Source organism: Doryrhamphus excisus, chromosome 8, assembly GCF_030265055.1.
Source record: "Doryrhamphus excisus isolate RoL2022-K1 chromosome 8, RoL_Dexc_1.0, whole genome shotgun sequence".
Classification (NCBI taxonomy): domain Eukaryota; kingdom Metazoa; phylum Chordata; class Actinopteri; order Syngnathiformes; family Syngnathidae; genus Doryrhamphus; species Doryrhamphus excisus.
The window spans coordinates 18,470,989-18,492,051 of record NC_080473.1 but is presented as its reverse complement, the minus strand read 5'-3'; the positions used below and the strand labels follow the sequence as shown (position 1 = coordinate 18,492,051).

The window sequence follows — 21,063 nt, the reverse complement described above, 5'->3', positions numbered from 1 at the left end:
TTGCCATTGAAGAATCAAAATGGCACAGGGTGAAATTGTTTTGCTTTAACGGATGACTCGCTTCTAATGGAGGCGATGCAGGGTCATAGGTAATAAGATTTTCTGATCCCGTGGACAATGGGGCACGAGTTGAAAGCATGGCTAAATCACAATTACCATCATGGATCATGACTGAATGTCACTTTCTGCACATGTTAAAGTGACACTGAGCGCCATCGCCCGGCTCAGTAACAGCCCTAATAAGATGCTCCTAATAGATCAGCGTGTCAATTACTATTACTCAGAGTGGCCCTTGGCTTGGAAAGGATGCAAAATGAGGAAGACTGAGTGTGGTCCACTTACTTCCTCTGAAAGAACATGCAACAATTCAAAGATATCAAGGAGATGGACTGAACGTTTCAGCCGTGTACAGAGGGTGAGATGGTTAACTCATTCAATACCAAATCCTGAATACCTGATCCCAACAACACATTCATGTGTTCTTTACATTTTTTTTACACCATGTCTTTATGTTCGTTCAACATCCACACACAAATCGTGTTTGGAGGACAAGACATCATTAGTATCACAACAACAAGAGAGCACAATTGTTCAGTGACAAAAATCAGTACGTACTTCATGAATGTGATATCCACTTCCTTGTGGGACAAAAACAAGCTCCCAACTAACCACATGGCTTTTTTTTTTTTTTTAAACAAAATGTCACTTTGTTAAATAGTCACATTTGAGTCCAAAGACCAGACATTTGGCGGATAACCCTCGAGAGTTAGCTCGCTACCATCAGTGACAAATAGGCAAGGTGTGGGAACGGAGATGCCAAAAAATAGGTTTGATAAGGGAGTCATCAAACAAGGCTGGCATGGATTGGCGTAGCCTGTGGCAAACAGAAATGAATCGAGTTCCGCTACTAAATGACTTATCAATCCACCTGTAGCTACTGTATAGGATGTTTAAAACTGAACGTAAAACTGATCAATCAGACCACAATCTCATCTGACAACAACACATTCAGAGGATAACTCTTAATGCCATTAGAGGACACGGACAATGCATACCGCACTCAGCATAAACACAAAGACTACATGATTATGTTTACAGTATTTACTGCTATAGCTTGACATACAGATGACGCAAATGAGCGTGCGTCCTTTGTGCACAGCGCAGACTTCAGTAAGAGTGGGTGCGTGCATGTATGTGGGTGGTTTTACTGTGACAGTGAAGAAAACCATAACCTCATGGTGGATAAAAAGCAGCACTTGGACAAATCCCTTTAATCTGGAGGCTCACTTTACGCAAATGCTTGATTATTTCCATTTAATACACTTTACATGGATACATCCAGCCCACAGAGAAAATCCGTTCTAACACACAATGGGCCAACAGATACCATTGTAAAAGCCATGGAGGTTTTTCATGTTATCTATAGTATGATAGTAAACAGACGATAATGGCGATACGGTTGCAATAACTACAACCTCATTGCTTGACATCATTATTACTGTAATAATAGCATACCATTAGCATAATGACATCATGGATAAGTTGGTGGATTGTGCAGAGAAACACCCATGTGCTCTCAGTGCACAACATTTCTGTTGGTGTGTATATAAATATACATGTGCGTAAATGTACGCATATGTGTGAATGTGTATGTATGAGTGAGTAATTGTCACTGAGAATGTACAAAAGGAGAGAGACTGCCTTCTACCACCCAGTATACCCCGCCCCGTGCAGCAAGGCCAAGCTCCCACCACCAGAGAACTACCGGCCCCACGGGTGTGGGCAAAGCCAACGCCGACCCCCCAAGATCCCATCGCCAAAGCCTCCCCCCCTCAAAGTGACCAGAAAGGGGCCCACGGAGAGGCAAACCCGACCAGAAACAGGGTGCCAACCCCTGAGACTGGCGAGAGACCACACCCCACTAGGGCAGAAGGGCATCAAGGACCACACATTAGCGGGCGCGAGAGTGCCCCCGCCAGCCGGAAAGGAAGCCCGCCCACAGACAGAGGTGGCGTCCCACCCCCCGCCACAGTGCAGACCTGTCACCACCATATCTCCCATCCACTCACCGACCCACCGAGTAGGACACCCCGGACGAGGGAAGGTTACCACTAGACCGGAAACAGAGGGGACCAGTCAAACACCGGCAAACAGCGGGGGCCGCCCGCGAGCCCCCGGCCAGAACATGGGAACAAAAAAAGTCCCCTCCATTCCCTGTGGAAGTACTTTTTAAGTTTTGGGCTTCTTAAGTTAAGAAGACATACATTTGAGGCTAACTGGTTAGCTCTCTCACAAGTCAAGGTTATTTATATAGCCCTTAATCACAAAAGAGCCTCAAAGGGCTTAACAAGGAGGCAACAGTAGGCAACAGTAAACAACAATAGACGACATCCCCTGATCTGAACATAATTAACTCGTTAGCTTGCTAGCAAGCTGCTGTCTTAAGTCGCTGCAGCATAAGAGGTGTGCAATGTGATGGAAGCAATGAATAATAGGAGTGTAAAGGGGACTATAGGGGTGTAATTACATGTAATCATCAATGTACCTGTTACTACATGCTCGCAGCATGGATACTGTATGAAACCATAAACCCTTGTTGGAGATGCTTTCGGAATAGGTGTGTCCCATTAATGTATTAATTAGCCGCCTCTTTTTTTATATCTTTAGAACACACAGAAAAGAGAAAGACGTGTGCTCATGTGTCACATAAGCATGTGTGTTGATTTCTGTTTCCTTCTAACTCTAGTTTGATTGAAATACTATGGAATTTATGAACACAAATGAATTATGTGTCATGATCTTTACTGCCATGTTGAATTGAATGGTGCTTAAGGTGGTGTTTTTGTTTATGATTCAAACCTCCAAGTATGCACAACCGAAAATGAGGCGGGTATAGCTGCACTTACATTTCAAACGCTACGTTGGACCTGAAACAAATGATCATTTCAATAAAATACGTGTTTAAAAAAGCATGAAATGTATTTATCTATTGAAAAATGCATCATTGCATCTCAAATGTATTTACAAATACATTTCCCGAAATGACAATAAATTACATAATTATGGTATGTTGACTGCGTCTGGGCGGCACGGTGGTCTAGGGGTTAGCGCGCAGACCTCACAGCTAGGAGACCAGGGTTCAATTCCACCCTCGGGCATCTCTGTGTGGAGTTTGCATGTTCTCCCCGTGCATGCGTGGGTTTTCTCCGGGTACTCCGGTTTCCTCCCACATTCCAAAAACATGCTAGGTTAATTGGCGACTCCAAATTGTCCATAGGTATGAATGTGAGTGTGAATGGTTGTTTGTCTATATGTGCCCTGTGATTGGCTGGCGACCAGTCCAGGGTGTACCCCGCCTTACGCCCGAAGACAGCTGGGATAGGCTCCAGCACCCCCCGCGACCCTCGTGAGGAAAAGCGGTAGAAAATGAATGAATGAATGAATGACTGCGTCTGGATTAAAATCCAAAGGCTTCAGGACATGCACACACACACACACACCCCGCCCAGCCCCCCCACCACCCTTTTTTTCTGGTCTGTTTTTCCTTTAATTTGCAAATCTTGTAATCTAACCCTTGAGCTAACTGCACCAACTTCTCCACCAGCACCGCTCGACTGGCCAAGACTCCAATCTGTTTTCCATTTAAGTGTCAGGACTGCATCCTTTTTCGTGGTTAACAAAAGCTGTGATTTCAAAATGATTATAGACTAAAAACTGTGTGAGGACCTTCGTAAGTTTATGATCAGGCTCAATGGAAAGAACAGCATCACACCCGGACGCCGTTTTACTTCTCGTCTCTGACCAGGGTGTTATTTACCAAGCGCTTCTTGGAGGAAAGCGCCAGCGGGTGCCATTCAGCCAGAGGTCAGGGTTTTCTTCTTTTCAACACAGTCAGTGTTTTCAACATTAGGGTGAATTGCCAAACCATCAAAACGCAGCTCATCTGTGTCAGTTAGGACATAGGAAAAACAAAAGTCCAAGTAAACTGAAAATAACCAGAAGGAAGTCGCAGCGCAAATGTCCTTATTTTATTTCCTTGGGAGGGAAATTTGTGGTTCGATTTGTCGCAACTCTCCCACATCAAGCTGAATATGGAAAATGTCACTTCAACAAAATACAGGTGGTCCTCGTTTTACAATGCTTTGTGGTTACAAACGCATTCCCGTGTATGGTTATTACTGTGCAAAACAAATAGGGAACAAAAGTGAAAGTGAAAAGAGAAGTGGAATTGGTCATGTTAAAATGTTCAGAGTGGACAAATAAACACTGGTTCCGTGCCTGGTCCAAGACACTCAAACGCTGCGACCATTGTGAAAGGATAGGCTGCAGCACACCCCCGGGACGCTAATGAGGATAAGCGGCATAGAAAATGGATGGATGGATGTGAAAAGATCTGCTCTTATGAAATGACAGTGCTAACTGAGCAGTGCAGTGCTCTCATCATTGTCCTGTGCATCATTTCTGGTGTTTACAATGGTCACAAATGCACAGAGATTGTATTCAACACATCTTAAAACTGCACAAACCTGATGGAAAATAAACATGCTTGATTGAATGTTCTTGTTTAAATTCATGTTCGTCCATTGATTAACCCCACCACTATTTATTTAAAAAGAAAAAGTAAGTCAAAAAGATCACATTCCAACAAAGAAATGATCTATACAGCCGTCCCTCGTTTATAGCGGTTAATCGGTTCCAGACTTGACCGCATTAAATGAATTTCCACAATATAAGATTCAATGTTAATCAACATAATATTTTGGTAGAGCATAGAAAACCCGTTTATGACTTTCTAAATAAGCTTTTAAATATCATTAGAGCCTACAAATATGAAATAACACCCCTATAGTCACCTTTACACTCCCGTTATTCATTGATAGCCTCAAATTTACTTCCTATTTTTTTTTAAACTTGAGAAGACAAAAATGTACCACTTCCACACTGGAAATGAGGATATGTTTTTTTTCCCACTCCATCATGTGGGACATGCCATAGCTGACTTCATGCAGTGTTCAGGTAATGTAATGTAAGCTAATGCTGCAATGTGTTTTGTCATAACATAACATAACACTTGTATTTAATTACGCTTTGAATAATCAGAGACCGGCGGCACGGGGTTAGCGCACAGACCTCACAGCTAGGAGACCAGGGTTCAATCCCACCCTCGGGCATCTCTGTGTGGAGTTTGCATGTTCTCCCCGTGCATGCGTGGGTTTTCTCCGGGTACTCCGGTTTCCTCCCACATTCCAAAAAACATGCTAGGTTAATTGGTGACTCCAAATTGTCCATAGGTATGAATGTGAGTGTGAATGGTTGTTTGTCTACTATATGTGCCCTGTGATTGGCTGGCCACCAGTCCAGGGTGTACCCCGCCTCTCGCCCGAAGACAGCTGGGATAGGCTCCAGCACCCCCGCGACCCTCGTAAGGAAAAGCGGTAGAAAATGAATGAATGAATGAATAATCAGAGACCATAGTCTACCATCATCTGAAAATACGTGACATAACAAGAGAGCTATAACCGAACCGCGTATTACGAGGGACGACTGTACTTTGGTTTGTAACTCACCCTGAGGATCCTGTGCTCTTGCAAACGCCAAGCAAGGGTCTCTTGTCAGAGAAACTGTCTCCGTTCAGAGGAGCTGAAGACGAGAAGGTGAGACATGGCTTGACACACATTTATCATGTCTGTTCATTTATTCTAACTCAACACACCTCCTCAATAGCATACTACATAGCATGAGCGAGTGGAAGTCACACAGTAACTTGTGATCACATGGCTGGATGGTGCAGTGGGTTACAATGTCAGCACTTGGCAAAGGGGACTGCTCTTGTGAGTCCAAGTCAGGGTGAAAGTATGAATATATCATTATCATTGTTATTTTTTGAACAATACTGGCCCTCACAGTGTTTGTGGAGAAAGATTCTGGCCTCGGGAAGCAAATGCACCACCTGCCACTGCAGCATACCCATGCTAAACAGCAGCAGTGTTCCAGAGGGGGGGTCACATAGTGAAGAATGAAAGGCTGCAACTTTGTCAAATTTCATATCAGGTTTGAAAAATACCAATGTTATGTTCATATATAATACTTACTGATATGCGGGGCTGGCAAAATGCGAGCCGTTCTCACCGGGCCGTGACGCACAGAGAACAGTTCCTGGGCTTCTCCTGCCGCCTGAAATGTATCAACAGAATCAACACAAAAAAATTAATGTAGAGTCAGTGCAGATTACAGTGCATCAAATATGAAATGATACATGCATGAAGTTGTTTTGACCATCACTGTCCTGAGTAATGAAGTCATGTCTGCTACAAACTGCATAGGATCTGTCTGGTAACTCCTGGTTCCTACAACTCACCGACTTCATTGCTCCTTGCAGGTTATTAAAGATAACAATTGCTTTAAAAAAAATAACAAATTATTATATAATTAACAAGTTACTTCTGCTGTGTAGCAAAAAATCCTGAAGGAGAATGTTCTGCCATCTGTTGGTGACCTCCAGCTGAAACCAACTTGGGTTGTGCAGCAGGACAATGATCCAAAACACACCAGCAAGTCCACCTCTGAATGGCTGAAGAAAAACCAAATGAAGACTTTGGAGTGGCCTAGTCCAAGTCCTGACCTGAATCCTATTGAGATGCTGTGGCATGACCTTCAGAAAAAGAACATCGTAGCAACAGTAAAGACTTGCTGTGATGAAGGGAAACATGAATTCTGCTGAGGGCCATCTGTTGGTGACCTCCAGCTGAAAGCAACTCGGGTTGCGCTACAGGTCCATGATCCAAAACACACCAGCAAGTCCACCTCTGAATGGCTAAAAAAAAACCAAATATAGACTTTGGAGTGGCCTAGTCCAAGTCCTGACCTGAATCCTATTGAGATGCTGTGGCATGACCTTAAAAAGGCTTCATGCTGGAAAAGCCTCCAATGTGGCTGAATGACAACAATTCTGCAAAGATGAGTGGGCCAACATTCCTCTACAGCGCTGGAAGAGACTCATTGCAAGTTATCACAAACGCTTGATTGCAGTTGTTGCTGCTAAGGGTGGCCCAAATGCCACATTTCACTGACAGTGACGGTAACGGTATTGTAACTTTTTTATTTGTAATCTATCAGATGGCTTGTTACTGGAAAGAGTAACAGGTTAGTAACGCTATTCTTACTCCCAACGGCTGAGCGTACCCAAAGGCTGGCCTAGTTGGTGAGAACCATAAAGATGATGTTTAAAATCCAAGGAATTCCAATGGAGGCTGTGGGTTTAAACATCCATTGGTGTGTGATGCTGTTCTACGTATGGGCTCAAAGGGCTGCACTGATCCTTGTGGTGTCAGGTGATATAATAGCACATTGTCATAAGTGCACCACGCCCCACTTTTCTCATTCTTTTATGCATTAAATTACAGCAAAAGCGGCATTATCACTTTATCACTGCTTTAATCTGTTTGTTTAAGTCTTTAAACCTATCTGATGGGATGATCGCTCTTTTGCGCAATTAGACTTTGCAGATTGACAGATTAAGAGCCTTTTTTTTGATAAAGTGCTTGAAGTCCAGCGGTGGTGGATTAACACTGTCCGAGCAGGTTATATGAGCACACAGAAGGAATAAGAGGATATGGTATGATTCCAACAGAGTCAAATGGACATGTGACAAAGAATAATGGAATTTTCAGGATTAAAATGCATGATGTTAATGCCTGAGGTTATTGTGCATTACCCGGGCTGCTCATCTTTGTGTCAAGCGCTGTCACCAACGCCACCCCCCCCCCCACAATACATCAGCGCCTGGTGGATGCAATATGCCAAAGTGCTTTTCGGTGCTGTTTAGCTGCAGTTATTCATGATATTCATTTCTACTATTCTATTGGTGTTTTTTGCCGCATCCGTGTCATTCTGTTTTAATCCCTGGATATAATGCTATAAGCTGTGAACAAAGATCTGGGTCATATTCACAAGTGAACAAACTGACACAGGATGCTTCAGCCACAGGTGTGTGTTTTGTTTTTTTTTTGGCAGGGGGACAAACCCAGTTAGGCTAGTTGCTGTTTCCCTCCATAGGAGTTGGGGTTTTATCCATTAACTGTACGCTATATCGGCTGCACGGCGGAAAAGTGGTTAGCGCGCAGGCCTCACAGCTAGGAGACCTGAGTTTTCCCCGCGCGTGCATGGGTTTTCTCCGGGGACTCCCGTTTTCTCCCACATTCCAAAAATGTGAGTGTGAATGGTTGTTTGTCTATATGTGCCCTGTGATTGGCTGGCGACCAGTCCAAGGTGTACCCCGCCTCTCGTCTGAAGACAGTTGGGATAGGCTCCAGCACCCCCGCCACCCTCGTGAGGATAAGCGGTACAGCATGAATGAATGTACGCGATACCCTGCAAATAAGTCATCAGGCAGCGTCTTAACTGCACAAAGTCAAAATAAAGGCATTCCCAAGCCAGTTGAGAGACACAGTCTGTCCAATCCTGGTTCTTCCTACCGGTCGGCCGTGTCCTGAACACCTCCCCGGAGAGGCATCCTGACCAGATGTCTGAGCCACCTCATCTGGATCCTCCAAAGTGGAGAAACAACAGTTCTATTCTGGCTTTCTCCCGGATGACAGTGCTTTTCACCTTATCTCTAAGGGGGAGCCCAGCCACCCTATGGAGAACTACCCAAAGCGTATGACCATACGTGAGGGTAGGAACGTAGGTCAGCTGGTAAACTGAGAGCTTTGCCTGTCAGCAACAGGCCGATGTGAGTCTGCACTGCAGATGCCGCACCGACCCGTTTGTCCATCTCTCGTCCTTCATTTGTGAACAAGACCCTGTAGAGCTATCCACAATGAAAAATATTCATGTAAAAACAGTAAAGTATTTTATTGTTTCAACCTTTCATCCACATAGAATAAAAAGTTGTAGGTGCCCTGAAATGGTATCGTAGAGGTGTTTTAATTGCGGCCTTTCTAGGTGAAATAGGAGTGTTACATACATTCGGTAACTGCCTCTTTTTTGTTGTTTTTATATCTTTAGAACATACAGAAAAGAGAAAGCCCTCTCAAATAAGGATTGTGGATGAGGGGCGAACTTCCAAAAGTCTCCCAACACACTTGTGCATTCATGCTGTACAGCGTAAGTCATCGTGTTAATGACAGATGCCATTTTTCTCAATAGAAATAATCACAATGACTCAAAATTGGATGAGAAATAACTCACAAATTAAAACAATACCACAATGTACCAGTGATGGCGCGGAACAACTGGTGTAATGTGAGGATGCCCGACGAGTTCTGAGCGGTAACCTCCTCAGACAAAGCAAAGCGGAGCCATTCGTTTGTGGCCGAGATCCCCTCATCTCAACACCTATACAGACAATTACACCACAGTCTTTTCAACGGGTGGCAGTTGACAGATCCCCAGCGTGAGGCGAGAGTAATCTACCATCACCTCTGTCAGCAAGCACACAACAAGCAAGATTCCTTATCTCTGAGTGCACACAAGTGTGAACTAGCGCGTGTCCGTACTCTGCCGGGCCATTAGAGAAGGTGTTGGCTCGGCAACTGTCATAAATACTTCACAAAGCACTCCAGACCCCAGGATCACGGCACCTTTCCAGCTATCTTAAGACCCCGAATAAACACCACAACACACCAGCACAATATAAACGTTTAACACAGCAAGTGCAAGTGCAAGGATTCCTGAAATAAAATGATACCTGTGCTTGTTATTAATCCGTTCCAAAGTATTCAATGAAAATATTCCAAAAAGAAATGATGTATCTCCAATTCATCTGCTCCAGACACTCAACAATATTAATACAAAGCACATTTCATAGCAAATGATCATAACTGTTCATGTAGACAAAGTGAAATACATACAGTATAAATTAGGAAGAACAAGGTTAAATGCACATTAAACATCAGTGCTGGACATGCAATTTTCTTTGGCTCCACTGTGGGTTGTTTTGCAGCAGTTATCAATGAAAACAAGATTTGTCGTGTAAGTGTGTTAGTTACTAAGACTACAATATCATAGATTATATCATAGACTGGAGACAGACGATAACTTCTGAGTTGAGCATATGCTAATGGACGCATTTTGTAATACTGACACGTTACAAAAACAGTCACAAGACTAAGTCACCAACATCCATCCATCCATTTTTCTCCACTGGTACGGGTGGCGGGGGCAGCAGTCTCAGACTTCCCGGCCCCCGGCCACCTTCTCCAGCTCCACCGGGAGGACACCAAGGCGTTCCCAGGCCAGCTGTGAGATATAATCCCTCCAGCGTGTCCTAGGTCTGCCCCGGGGCCTTTTCCCAGATGGGGAACACCTCACACAAACAGTCACCAACATGCGGCATTATAGGTTTAGACATTTCAGTACGTGGAAAGATATGCAGGGAAATGGAATACTACATCAGGTGCAATGTTCACGGTAGCTGTACAATAGCCAGGACAGTGTACAAAAATATATTTTTGGCAATAATTTTAGTCAGAAACAGAACCCTGTGAGAGTCGGGGCGTATGAAGATCGAGGTACAGCTGTAGTTTAGCTTGGATATTTTTATACCGTATGTATGTATTTCTTTTCATCTCCCTCATTCCAAAAACATGTTAGGTTCATTGTCCATAAGTATGAATGTGAGTGTGAATGGTTGTTTGTCTATATGTGCCCTGTGATTGGCTGGCCACCAGTCCAGTCTACTCTTCCCATTTTGTCTGTTTTTTTTTTTATTTTTATTTAGTAGTATTTTACTACTACAATGTGCCACGGGACAATAATAAAGAAGCCATGTTCCGTATATGGCTCCAGGGCTGCACTCTGGACACGCCTACAATGACTAAACTAAACAAAAACCCATCTAACATTGTGTGTTTTTTCTATTAGCATTATAGTGAACATTTGTATAGTTTGAACATGTTAGATATAGATATTAGCGATGCACCATCATTATGGGACCAATAATTTCTTCTTCCTTCTAACTGCCAGGTGTACATCTATATTTAAAAAGTAGATATTAAAAAGTTGGACTGTACGGCGGTCGAGTGGTTAGCACACAGACCTCACAGCTAGGAGACCAGGGTTCAATTCCACCCTCGGCCTTCTCTGTGTGGAGTTTGCATGTTCTCCCCGTGCATGCGTGGGTTTTCTCCGGGTACTCCGGTTTCCTCCCACATTCCAAAAACATGCTAGGTTAATTGGCGACTCCAAATTGTCCATAGGTATGAATGTGAGTGTGAATGGTTGTTTGTCTATATGGCTGGCCACCAGTCCAGGGTGCATCCTGCCTCTTGCCCAAAGACAGCTGGGATTGGGTCGAGCACCCCCGCGACCCTAGTGAGGATAAGCGGTAGAAAATGAATGAATATTAAAAAGTTGTCAGGTATCAGTACCATATCAATCTTGAGAAGCAGAAAGTTATGGTATTGGTTTGAAATAAAGTGTGCATCTCTAATAAAAATACAATCTTAATTTTCTTCAACATGAGGCTGCATATCGTTTGCCCTGCATTTAGTATAGATAAATAAATAAATAAATAAATAAATGCAAAGGGCGATGTGGATTGAAATGTCAACATTCAGTGGCTCAACCAGACACTGAACTACTACTATGTTGTGATGAACTGGTGACCAGTCCAAGGTGTAGCCCATCTCCTGTCCATAGCTTGTGACTGAAGCAATGAAAAACGATGCATTTAGTGGCTTTGTTTGAAGAAACATCACTTGCAATTTCCCCATTTTCAATGCTTGATCCTCTTTTGTAAGGTGAATGGTCAAAGCCCATTCCATGCGTTCTGTGGTCTACATTGCCATCTACTGGCCTTACATTGGAACTACAGGATTTGTGTTGACAGTAAAATGATGGGGGACATGCCACAGGGCATTTTAACTTTATTTTTTTAATACAATAGAATATGGTATTTTTATAAAATGTGTGATTCACAAATGCAAGTTTTTCACCCACAGGCAGTTCTCTGGTTTTTATTTTGCAGTCTACAAACAAAAAATCTATCCTACCCACTCAGAAAGCGCAGACATGCAGTGGTACTTATTGACTGAATAAGTCATGGAATAGGATACACTTCAGTCACATGTTCCAATGCTTCTGCTCACATGGGTTCAAACTAAAGGTGCTATCTTCCAGGTTGTGCATGCTATCCAGACATAAATACAGTAATCTCTTGTGATTTGTGAATTTCCATGAAGTAGGATTCCTTTAGTAGTTTGGAGGATAGAAAATATGTTTACCTTCTCTGGTTTCATATTCATCTTTCATCAGGTCCAACCCAAATACACGGTGTGTCACGGACGACCAGAATTACTTCTATTTGTTAAATGCTACTGAATAATGAAAATAATAATAATTAGAGATGCACAATATGATGATGAAAAAAAATGATGTAAGTGTAGTTTGTGCACATCTGGCATTAAGAAGGAGTGGAACAAATAAGGATGTGACCAAGTGTACAAGCTGATTTGTGCTAATCAAATAACATGATATTACCACTACCACATCACTACTATCGGGAGAACCAGAATATATTGTGGAGAAAGCCACCTGCTGTGGCCCAGCAAGGTGCACTGTATTTGGGCACATGCTCCGTGCAGCCGGGGGGATGACACAGGGGTATCTTGCAAACCTTCTGTACTGTACACAGCGTGCCCAGGTGTGATTGTGATGTGGCATTTCAGAAGGCTGATAAGGGTTTTGTGTACTCAATTTTTTTCCCCACGGTCTAACTAGCACACAGACTGACTCTAAAACAGTTCATTTATCTGAAAATAACCAATTAGCTAAAAATGTCATCCAATACTTCTCTACAAGAGAGGAGAAATATGATCTCAGAGAAGAACTACATTTGAAACACTTCTATGCTAGGACTACGTTAAAAAGCCATAGCATTTCAGTAAGTGGAATCAAACTATGGAATGGATTGAGTAAGACCCTCAAACAATGCACAACGATGAGCCAATTCAAGAAACAATACAAGCAGTTGATGTTTGCTAAATACAAGGATGAAGAGTCTTGAACCAGTCATGATGTGCTATATATATCACTATATTCACACTTACTATGGTACCCATTATGTCATTGGATGGACCTCCTACTTCGGCACGTGACAAAAAATAAAAAATAAAAACTTTTTTTTTTACAAAATTAAAAAAACATGAAATTAAATTAAAAAAATAATTAATTTAAATTAAAAAATAAATAAATAATACATAATAAAATAAAGTTAAAAAAACACGAAAAAAATTAATTATATTAAGAAAGCAGGAAGTGAACAAATGTAACAGTTACTGATTGTAAAAGTACCAGATGGGGGGGTAGGATTTAATAAGCTTTGCTTCTTCCTACTCCTTTTGGACATGTGGAAGTGTGAACTGATTATGGGATGCATTCAATTGTAATCTGATGCATGTTCAAATGAAATAAAACCATTACCATTACCATTACCAACAGCCAGTGTTGATCAAGGACTCTTGTTAGTACCGGAGCTTGCTGGTATTGAAGATAGCTTACATAATGTTCGTGTAAATAAATGTAAACTTACCACATATGATTACTCTGACGCCAACAATTTCCCAATTGCCACTGCTTTTTTCTCTATAGCATTTCCAAGAAATGTCAAATAGCTCCGGGAAATCTGACAGGGAAATTATAGCATACTAATTAGCATTGGGGGCTGCACGGTGATAAAGTGGTTTGCACTCACAGCTAGGAGACTCGAGTTCAATTCCACCCTCGGCCATCTCTGTGTGGAGCTTCCTCTCATATTCCAAAAACATGCTAGGTTAATTGTTGACTCCAAATTGCCCATAGGTATGAATGTGAGTGTGAATGGTTGTTTGTCTATATGTGCCCTGTGATTGGCTGGCGACCAGTCCAGGGTGTATCCCGCCTCTCGCCCGAACCGACAACAGCTGGGATAGGCTCCAGCACCCCCCACGACCCTCGTGAGGATAAGCAGTAGAAAATGAATGAATGAATGAATGAATGAATAGCATCCTGTCTGTTCACTGGTGAAACTCCCGTTGATCGGTATATCCACAAACTTTTGCGTATCGCTAGACTGGACGGTGACATGTGATAAGGTTCCACTGAAAGTGAATGGAATATGGGCAATGTCGCCCATTACATTAACACAGCACGATATGAACACACTCATTTCAGCCTCAGTTGCACACAAGCCACACAAGCTCTGCTAAACTGAGCTAACCCAGCCGGCTTCCAGTCAAAGGTTTTTTCGCCAACTGTCGCCAGTGTTTCAGGCTGCTGTATCCGGGACAAATTTCCATGAAATTCTGTCAAGATTGAGCGGTCCGCCGGGAAAATGCTTCCCCACACAAATGTTCCTTCTCCTCACGACAGCATTTCAGTCAAATATAGTCAAGTCTCCCAAAATTGCATTTAATGGAATCTTCTGTTAAGGTGGAAATCCTCCATACTTGCACATGTGCTCCATCTTTATCTTTTTTACTCTCACAATCCATTTCTAAGTGCATATGCAAGTGAAAAAAGCATTTTGGGTAACCTTCCACAAGCTTCTTAGAAATGATGTGTCTATTGTCAATCTAGAATCCCAAACTTATTTGTTAGATTTGCTGAAAGTTTGCTTGTTTGGTCACCAACAAACCATAATGCAGCTGGTGCTGCAGTTCCACGGGCCAATCAAATGTGTTACTTACAGATACGCTCCAAATCTGAATCCCATCAGTGTAACCAATCATGAGACAGAGGGGGGGATCGGTAGCGCCACCGTGCATCTCCATAAACTCTGGGTTCCGTGCAGAGTCTGTACAAACAGAAAGGTTACATTAACGCTGAACTATAAGACACATATGTGCTTAATGTCACATTCACATGTTCAAAACATTTTGAGTCGACAAAGAAGCCTTATATTGGTCTAAATCGGGGTGCCCACGACACCAATCGCAAGCTACCGGTTGGTGGATTGCGGAGGTAGTGCGGGTTGATCGCATAAACATCACTTTGTGCATGTCATATGATATCATATGTCATATGAGTCAGCTGACAGTAAGATCACTTTGGGATTCGTTCTCCCCCGTGGCAATGGTGAGCAGACGTCTCAAACCATGCAACTTTCATCCTTACTATACCGATTACGAAGAAACTAAGTCAGCGGTAAGAGAGCCAATTAGTTATGTGTTAATTAGCGGACGCAAGACGGGCCACCACGAGCCAGTTGGGAGGCAGTTTGAGCCACTGCATGCCACTAGGCACCTTATTGACGACACTTGGCGTCACAGCAAATTGCATTGGCGCGAACTGTGGACTTATAGCATTACTTAACCGTTTAGAGCCAACATAAACGTTACACTGTCAACAGCCTAGCAACTAAATGCAGCGCAACGGAATCATCTTCCGGTCAAACGCCGCTATTACTCCGCTATATAAACAGCATCTGAAACCCAGTTGAAGTGAAAGGGAGTGTGTTTACAAAGCAAAATACAGATGCTAACTAAATTGAGCCTCCTCTGTCTCCTCCTCCTCAGCGGCTTGTGAGGGGCAGGTAGACTGCTTTGCCTCCACCCCCGACTGCTGAACACCAGTCACTGATTCGCTGATCCGGGCGTGCAATGTGGTCTCACGACAAAATGCAGATTTCTGATATGTTTTAATTGTTCCCGAATACAAATATTTTTAAAAGTATTTGTTCTAATTAATTATTCGTTAAAAAAAGTAATTTGTGCTGTTCCACCGCCCCACCAAACCCGAATATTATATTCATATACTATCTTCTTGCAGCATCAGAATGAGTATTTCTGCTGTGTGTGTTCCTCAAAAATGTCTCACTGTGGTGGCATTTTGAAAAGCTTTCGATTAGTGTGGCATTAGAGTCTGAACACTTGGCAGGGTCTGGTGTGTTTGAGGCTAGCAATGTGATCATTCGCCAGAGCCTCGCCTGTCCCAACCCGATGTACTTGCAAGTGTGGGCAAAATTTGGGCATTCAGACACTCTGCTGGTGTCTTAGTGCAGGAGGAACTTTTGTTGTGTGCTGGGCTGTGTCGTACTCTGCATGATGTGTGAGGTCTGAGCGCTTGCGCCACGCTTGAAACAGGCACAGAAGAGGGAGTCGGCTGCATCTGCACTTCAGAAGGCAGCGGATGCGGCTGGAGGGGCCCAAAAGAGGTGGATAAACCTGCTTTTCATTCATGTTTTCATTGAATAATGTGAGAAGACTAGAAATAAATGCATTGTGAAAAACTTTGTTCATGTTCTGGTAAAAGAAGCATATTGTTTTTTTTGGCTTGAAATAAGCTATGGAAATAAATGTTACCAAAATCTTCAAGCTCTTGGCCATCATCATTTTGCAAAAGTAGCTCTCAGAAGAAAAAACCTTGGTGACGCCTAATATAGCCAGTAGTACATTTACACTGCATGTTTGTGATCGGTATTGGTATCTAATGGATATATCTCATGGATAATCAGGATCAGTATTGCCATCATAAAATCCTGATCAGAACAGCCCTAGTTTTTACCCATGGTGGTTGGTTAGTTCGTTATGCTTCTACTAATTCATGTCATTAGTGTGATTGTCTTGAGCAGATGCAGATCAGTATAAGGCATATGGTCTGAACCCCACACACATAAACATTTAAAACATTTGTTCCACAAATTCAAAAGGGTACTTACCATTAATGTCGGCCTTCTCAAATCGAACCCAAATTATTTTCTCCTTTTCATCAGTTTGCAGACCCCCAGAGTACGCCTATAGTTGAAAGACCAGACCAGGAACATGCATCATTTCAACAATTCTACCCAATTGCATGGCAGTTATTTGACTAATGTCAAACCAATGTAATTGGTATGACATGACTGTGTGGCCTGCATGCTAACCACTCACCCGCCGTGCAGCTAAGTATCAATATATTTAATAATTTTTCCAGTAAAAAAAAAAAAAAAAAAAAAAAAAAAAAAATTATTTTTCCAGTAAATACTTAACAGGCCTTTGTAGTGAATTCATAAGAGAGGACAATTACCTGAGGAACGACATCTTGCAAGAAGGTCACCACGCTTTCCATGTAAGACTGCTCCCTGCAACAAGAAAACATTAGGGTCATCAATTACTACAAATGACTCTCTGGGAAATGTTGTAAATGGTGAAAAAGACACAAAGAAAACCAGGTCTCGGGATTGGGTTTTGGCACCAAACAGCCACACGGGATTCACAAACGATACAACAGTCTGACTCACGTCAACACAAAACTTGGGCTGCACAACCAAACTGCTTGAGAGAGGTCTGGCGTTTATTCCTTTACCATTATGCCTGTTTCAGAGTTGGTTCCAGGTAGGTTCCCAAAAATTCTGGCAGAAGTTTTGCTTTCCCGATATCAAGGAGAGACTTATTGGAGCTTATACAGCTTAGGACACTGTGTGGAAGAAAGGCTTCCTCTGCACATTGCCTGGGAACCACAAGATCTGTTCTTCAACTGCAGGTTCAGTGTAGCTCATTCAAAACAAGGGCCAACGCACTTTGCAAAATTTGAAAAATATGGGCAATGACAGGTAAATCCTTAAGACCCCAACTGACTTATTTATTCAACAAGTGTCTCTCTTGTTTTCCTTCTCTTATTTTTCTTTTTTGAATGAGATTCATGAGTGGAGAGAAGCCGAATACAGGTATATCCTCCGTATTGGATGCCGTGGCTGTTTGTGGTTGGTTGAGAGATGTGAACTCATTAGTTGGCATCCTACTTTCAACTGCCGTCAAGTTGAGTTCCCGTTATTCATGACATCAGACGTGATGGGGCAATTAATAAAAAAATGTACATGCTGGTTCAGACGCTTACATTAAATAGTGGGTGCTGTGATTGTTTATTGCATTGAATTGTGCCTGACACTGAAAAATCTGCCAATGAGGTTTTGGTGGCACCTGAATAGAACTCAACAGAATGATGCCCCCAGAGTTTAGTCTAGGTCAGCACACAAACACACCAGGTGGACACCCAACTCAACATTACCTCACCTGGTCCCAGGTTGTATCCAACATAGCAGGTCCACAGATCTGGCAACTAGTCCTGAACTAGATGCTTCAAAAACCAAAAAATAATCCATCAGAAGCCACCACCACCAGCTGATTTCACCATCCAAGCATCTTAGGAAAAAGAATGGGAGTCCAAGAATGTCCCAAAAAAGTTTCTGGTACCACACCCCACCCTACCCTACTCTACCCATCACTTCCAGACCCTGGAACCACACATTCAGGACTAGACATGGCCCCTGCTGGGCCTGCCTTCAAGACAACCTTCAGGCAACGCATCATTAAAGCCTGCCCTTGGCGGAGACTCAAAGGAGATCTGGCCACCCTCCATGCAGCAGAACAAAAAGGTTTGGCTCAAAAGAGTTTGCATTTTGCATAGGTTTTGGGAATTTCTTGCCAGGGAAATAAGGCAGTACAAATTTAGGTGGAAATTTAGGGGGAAATACATGCGACCCTTACGTAGCAGCTTGTGCTCGCACCAAAGCCCCTCCAGCACAGCGACTTGATCTGCGAGGCGAATCCGAAGACATTTCACCTGTTTTGTTAAAAAAAATAAAAAATCAGCAATTATTGACAACAGAATTTAAGAATTATTATTTTTACTGATGCTTTGTAAAAAAATTAATGACAGATGATCAACTTCATCACATCAGTCTGGCCCAATCAAATGTATCCTTTGTGAATGCAATCAGACCAGTGGCAAGATGGGAAATCCAGAGAAAAGAAGAACATTGTATTTCAAAACTATTGTATTTACACTAGATCCCTTTTAATAAAAATGTTATTGTATTTGTTGATATTGTTGAAAAGGTGACTTGAAAACATGTTGGACAGTTATTGAAATATTTATTGATCACAACAGATTTAAGGGTAACAAACTAAACAGTCTTATGTGTGGCGGAGCGCTCACATTTATTTAACGTTGTGTTTTTATTATGAATTTGAGGTGTTACTTTTTTGAGTTTTACTTTGCTTTCCATTTGAGAGCTTGTGAAATGTAATTGCAATACAGTCGATTACGCTGCAAGCATGCATGTCGAGTCTGTATGGAAGCCACGCGCACCCACTCGCAACATAACGTCTTCTTCACTGTAGTTAGCAGATTATAGCAATTTTTTCTTTTTTTTTTAAAGTGAAACATTTTTCTTGTGTTATTTGAGACTTTTGGAGACCCTAGCATGTATGCAGGTGTGGTTCTTATGCCTGATTCCTGTGTAGTCACTACCCTGGCCCTCAGACGATGTCCTGGTCCTTTTGTAGCTCCTCGCCAAATGCTACTGGCGCCGTTTCCTGGAGAGTCAACTTAGTGAACGATCACAACTCTTGATGATTAGCTTCTTGGATTCTTTTATCGCAAGTGAACAATGGCAATTAAAGAGAGTTCATTCCGCTATAGAACCAACACGTCAGGTGTTGTGACGGATGACGGAGTAAACTATCTTGCCAGGCAACCTGTTTGCTAGCAAGAGAAAATGAAAACGAACATGCATGCACATGTCAAAATATCGAGGCCAGCAAAATTATCAATGTTGTTTTCATTTATCGTGAGGTTAATTGATATATTGATGATAGTGACAGGCCGAGCTGACAAGCAGTGTGTTTTTTGTTTTTTAATTCTAACAGTAACCTATGGTGGTTGCGCCACAGATGTTTACATGTCTGAAGATGTGATCAATCACCTTAAGAGCGCAAAAGCAATAGGAGCAAATGTGGACAACCAACAGCATCTAAGAGCCTAAAAATATCTAAAAATGCAAGCAAAGTCATGATAAATAATACAATAAAAAAGTATTTTGGACAAAATGTATATGTTTTCCTTTTTTATGTACCAATTAGATTACATTTCAGCACTGGCACCAGTATCAGATTATATCTCAACAATTACCAAACTGCAGTTATGATGAATTGCTTGTATTTACACTTATATTTACTTATATTTAACATCTTTACACTCAGCTTTTGGTTTGCTTTTGCTAGACATAGCCTGGTTATGCTCCCATTTGGTGATACTATATCCGGTATTACAAAAATAGCAATCTAACAGTACCATTAATCCTGGTGTTTCGGTGCTAAAAAAAAAAACCTTTCATTGCTGTTTGTTTGCATTCTCATTGACCAAAGGCTTATGCAACAATATGAAGACTCGATGCCAGCAGTGCCCGTGCTATGGAATGAGACGACACGAAAATCACACAGATTTCCTGAGATGATAAATGCTACGTTAATAGTAATCGTAATTGTTCTGTAATGAAATGTGCAGTGCCAAACGTTTAAAAACATAAAACGTGAAACCCAGTTCCATTCGGGGCTAGCAATATCCACCTAAACAAATCACTTGAATAACTTTAAATTACGCTTTTGAGCAGAAAGCAGGAAAAAACGCAATGGTGATGATTTAAAAGAGTCATTTTTAAATGCCGTACCTCGTTGTTGTTTGATATTGTTGTGCTAGTCTGACGAGCTCCACACAAAACCCAGTATAAACATAGGAGACCAGGAAGTGTTTCTCGCAAAAAGCCAATCAAATTGCTCAAAGACTTTTTCAGCCAATCATGTCATGAAAAAGGCGGGCTTTATACATAGCTCACCAATTAGATACAAGACGTAGTGCACTTTACAGGCGATCATTGCTCAGCCCCTATCAGACTTGTAAATACATAGAATGGTGTTTTTTAAACAAATTGTATAATTGCAATACGTTGCTTAAAGAGGAGAAATTTGCGGCGTTATGAGATGGCAGGTATTTTGAATGGCGAACCTGTGCTGAATTCTCCTTTGGGAATCGTCACCAAATCTAAGCAACGGCAGTCATGGTTAGTATAAAGTAGTATGGTGGACAGTTGCGGTGTGCAATACCGCTAGATTTGGTATCGATCCGATACCAAGTAAATATGCGGCCGGTATCATCGATACCAATACCGACACTTTCAAAATCAAGATGGATGCATCATGCATCTGTATCAGTCTAAATCTGAATGAATTGAACTCTGAGACTCGGGTTCAATTCCACTCTCGGTCATCTCTGAGTGGAGTTTGCATGTTCTCCCCGTGCATGCGTGGGTTTTCTCCGGTTTCCTCC

The 21,063-nt window shown here is 42.2% G+C and overlaps 1 protein-coding gene across 4 annotated transcripts in view; it reads right to left on the bottom strand.

Annotated features, from left to right (window-relative positions):
• bcas3 (BCAS3 microtubule associated cell migration factor) overlaps positions 1 to 20,502 on the bottom strand; it is a 223,950-nt gene extending 203,448 nt beyond the window's left edge. For 3 of the 4 annotated variants that reach the window (XM_058079792.1, XM_058079794.1, XM_058079795.1), the window contains exons 1-7: positions 20,408 to 20,501; positions 18,444 to 18,519; positions 16,984 to 17,038; positions 16,637 to 16,712; positions 14,667 to 14,773; positions 6,093 to 6,174; positions 5,568 to 5,640 (exon numbers count right to left, since the gene is read on the bottom strand). In XM_058079792.1, coding sequence (XP_057935775.1) covers positions 5,568 to 5,640; positions 6,093 to 6,174; positions 14,667 to 14,773; positions 16,637 to 16,712; positions 16,984 to 17,038; positions 18,444 to 18,514 — 464 coding nt within the window. In that variant the 5' untranslated portion in view covers positions 18,515 to 18,519; positions 20,408 to 20,501. Of the gene's footprint in view, positions 1 to 5,567; positions 5,641 to 6,092; positions 6,175 to 14,666; positions 14,774 to 16,636; positions 16,713 to 16,983; positions 17,039 to 18,443; positions 18,520 to 20,407 lie in introns of all 4 variants that reach the window. The other variant, XM_058079793.1, reaches the window with a different exon arrangement.
• Between the last annotated feature and the right edge of the window lie 561 nt (positions 20,503 to 21,063).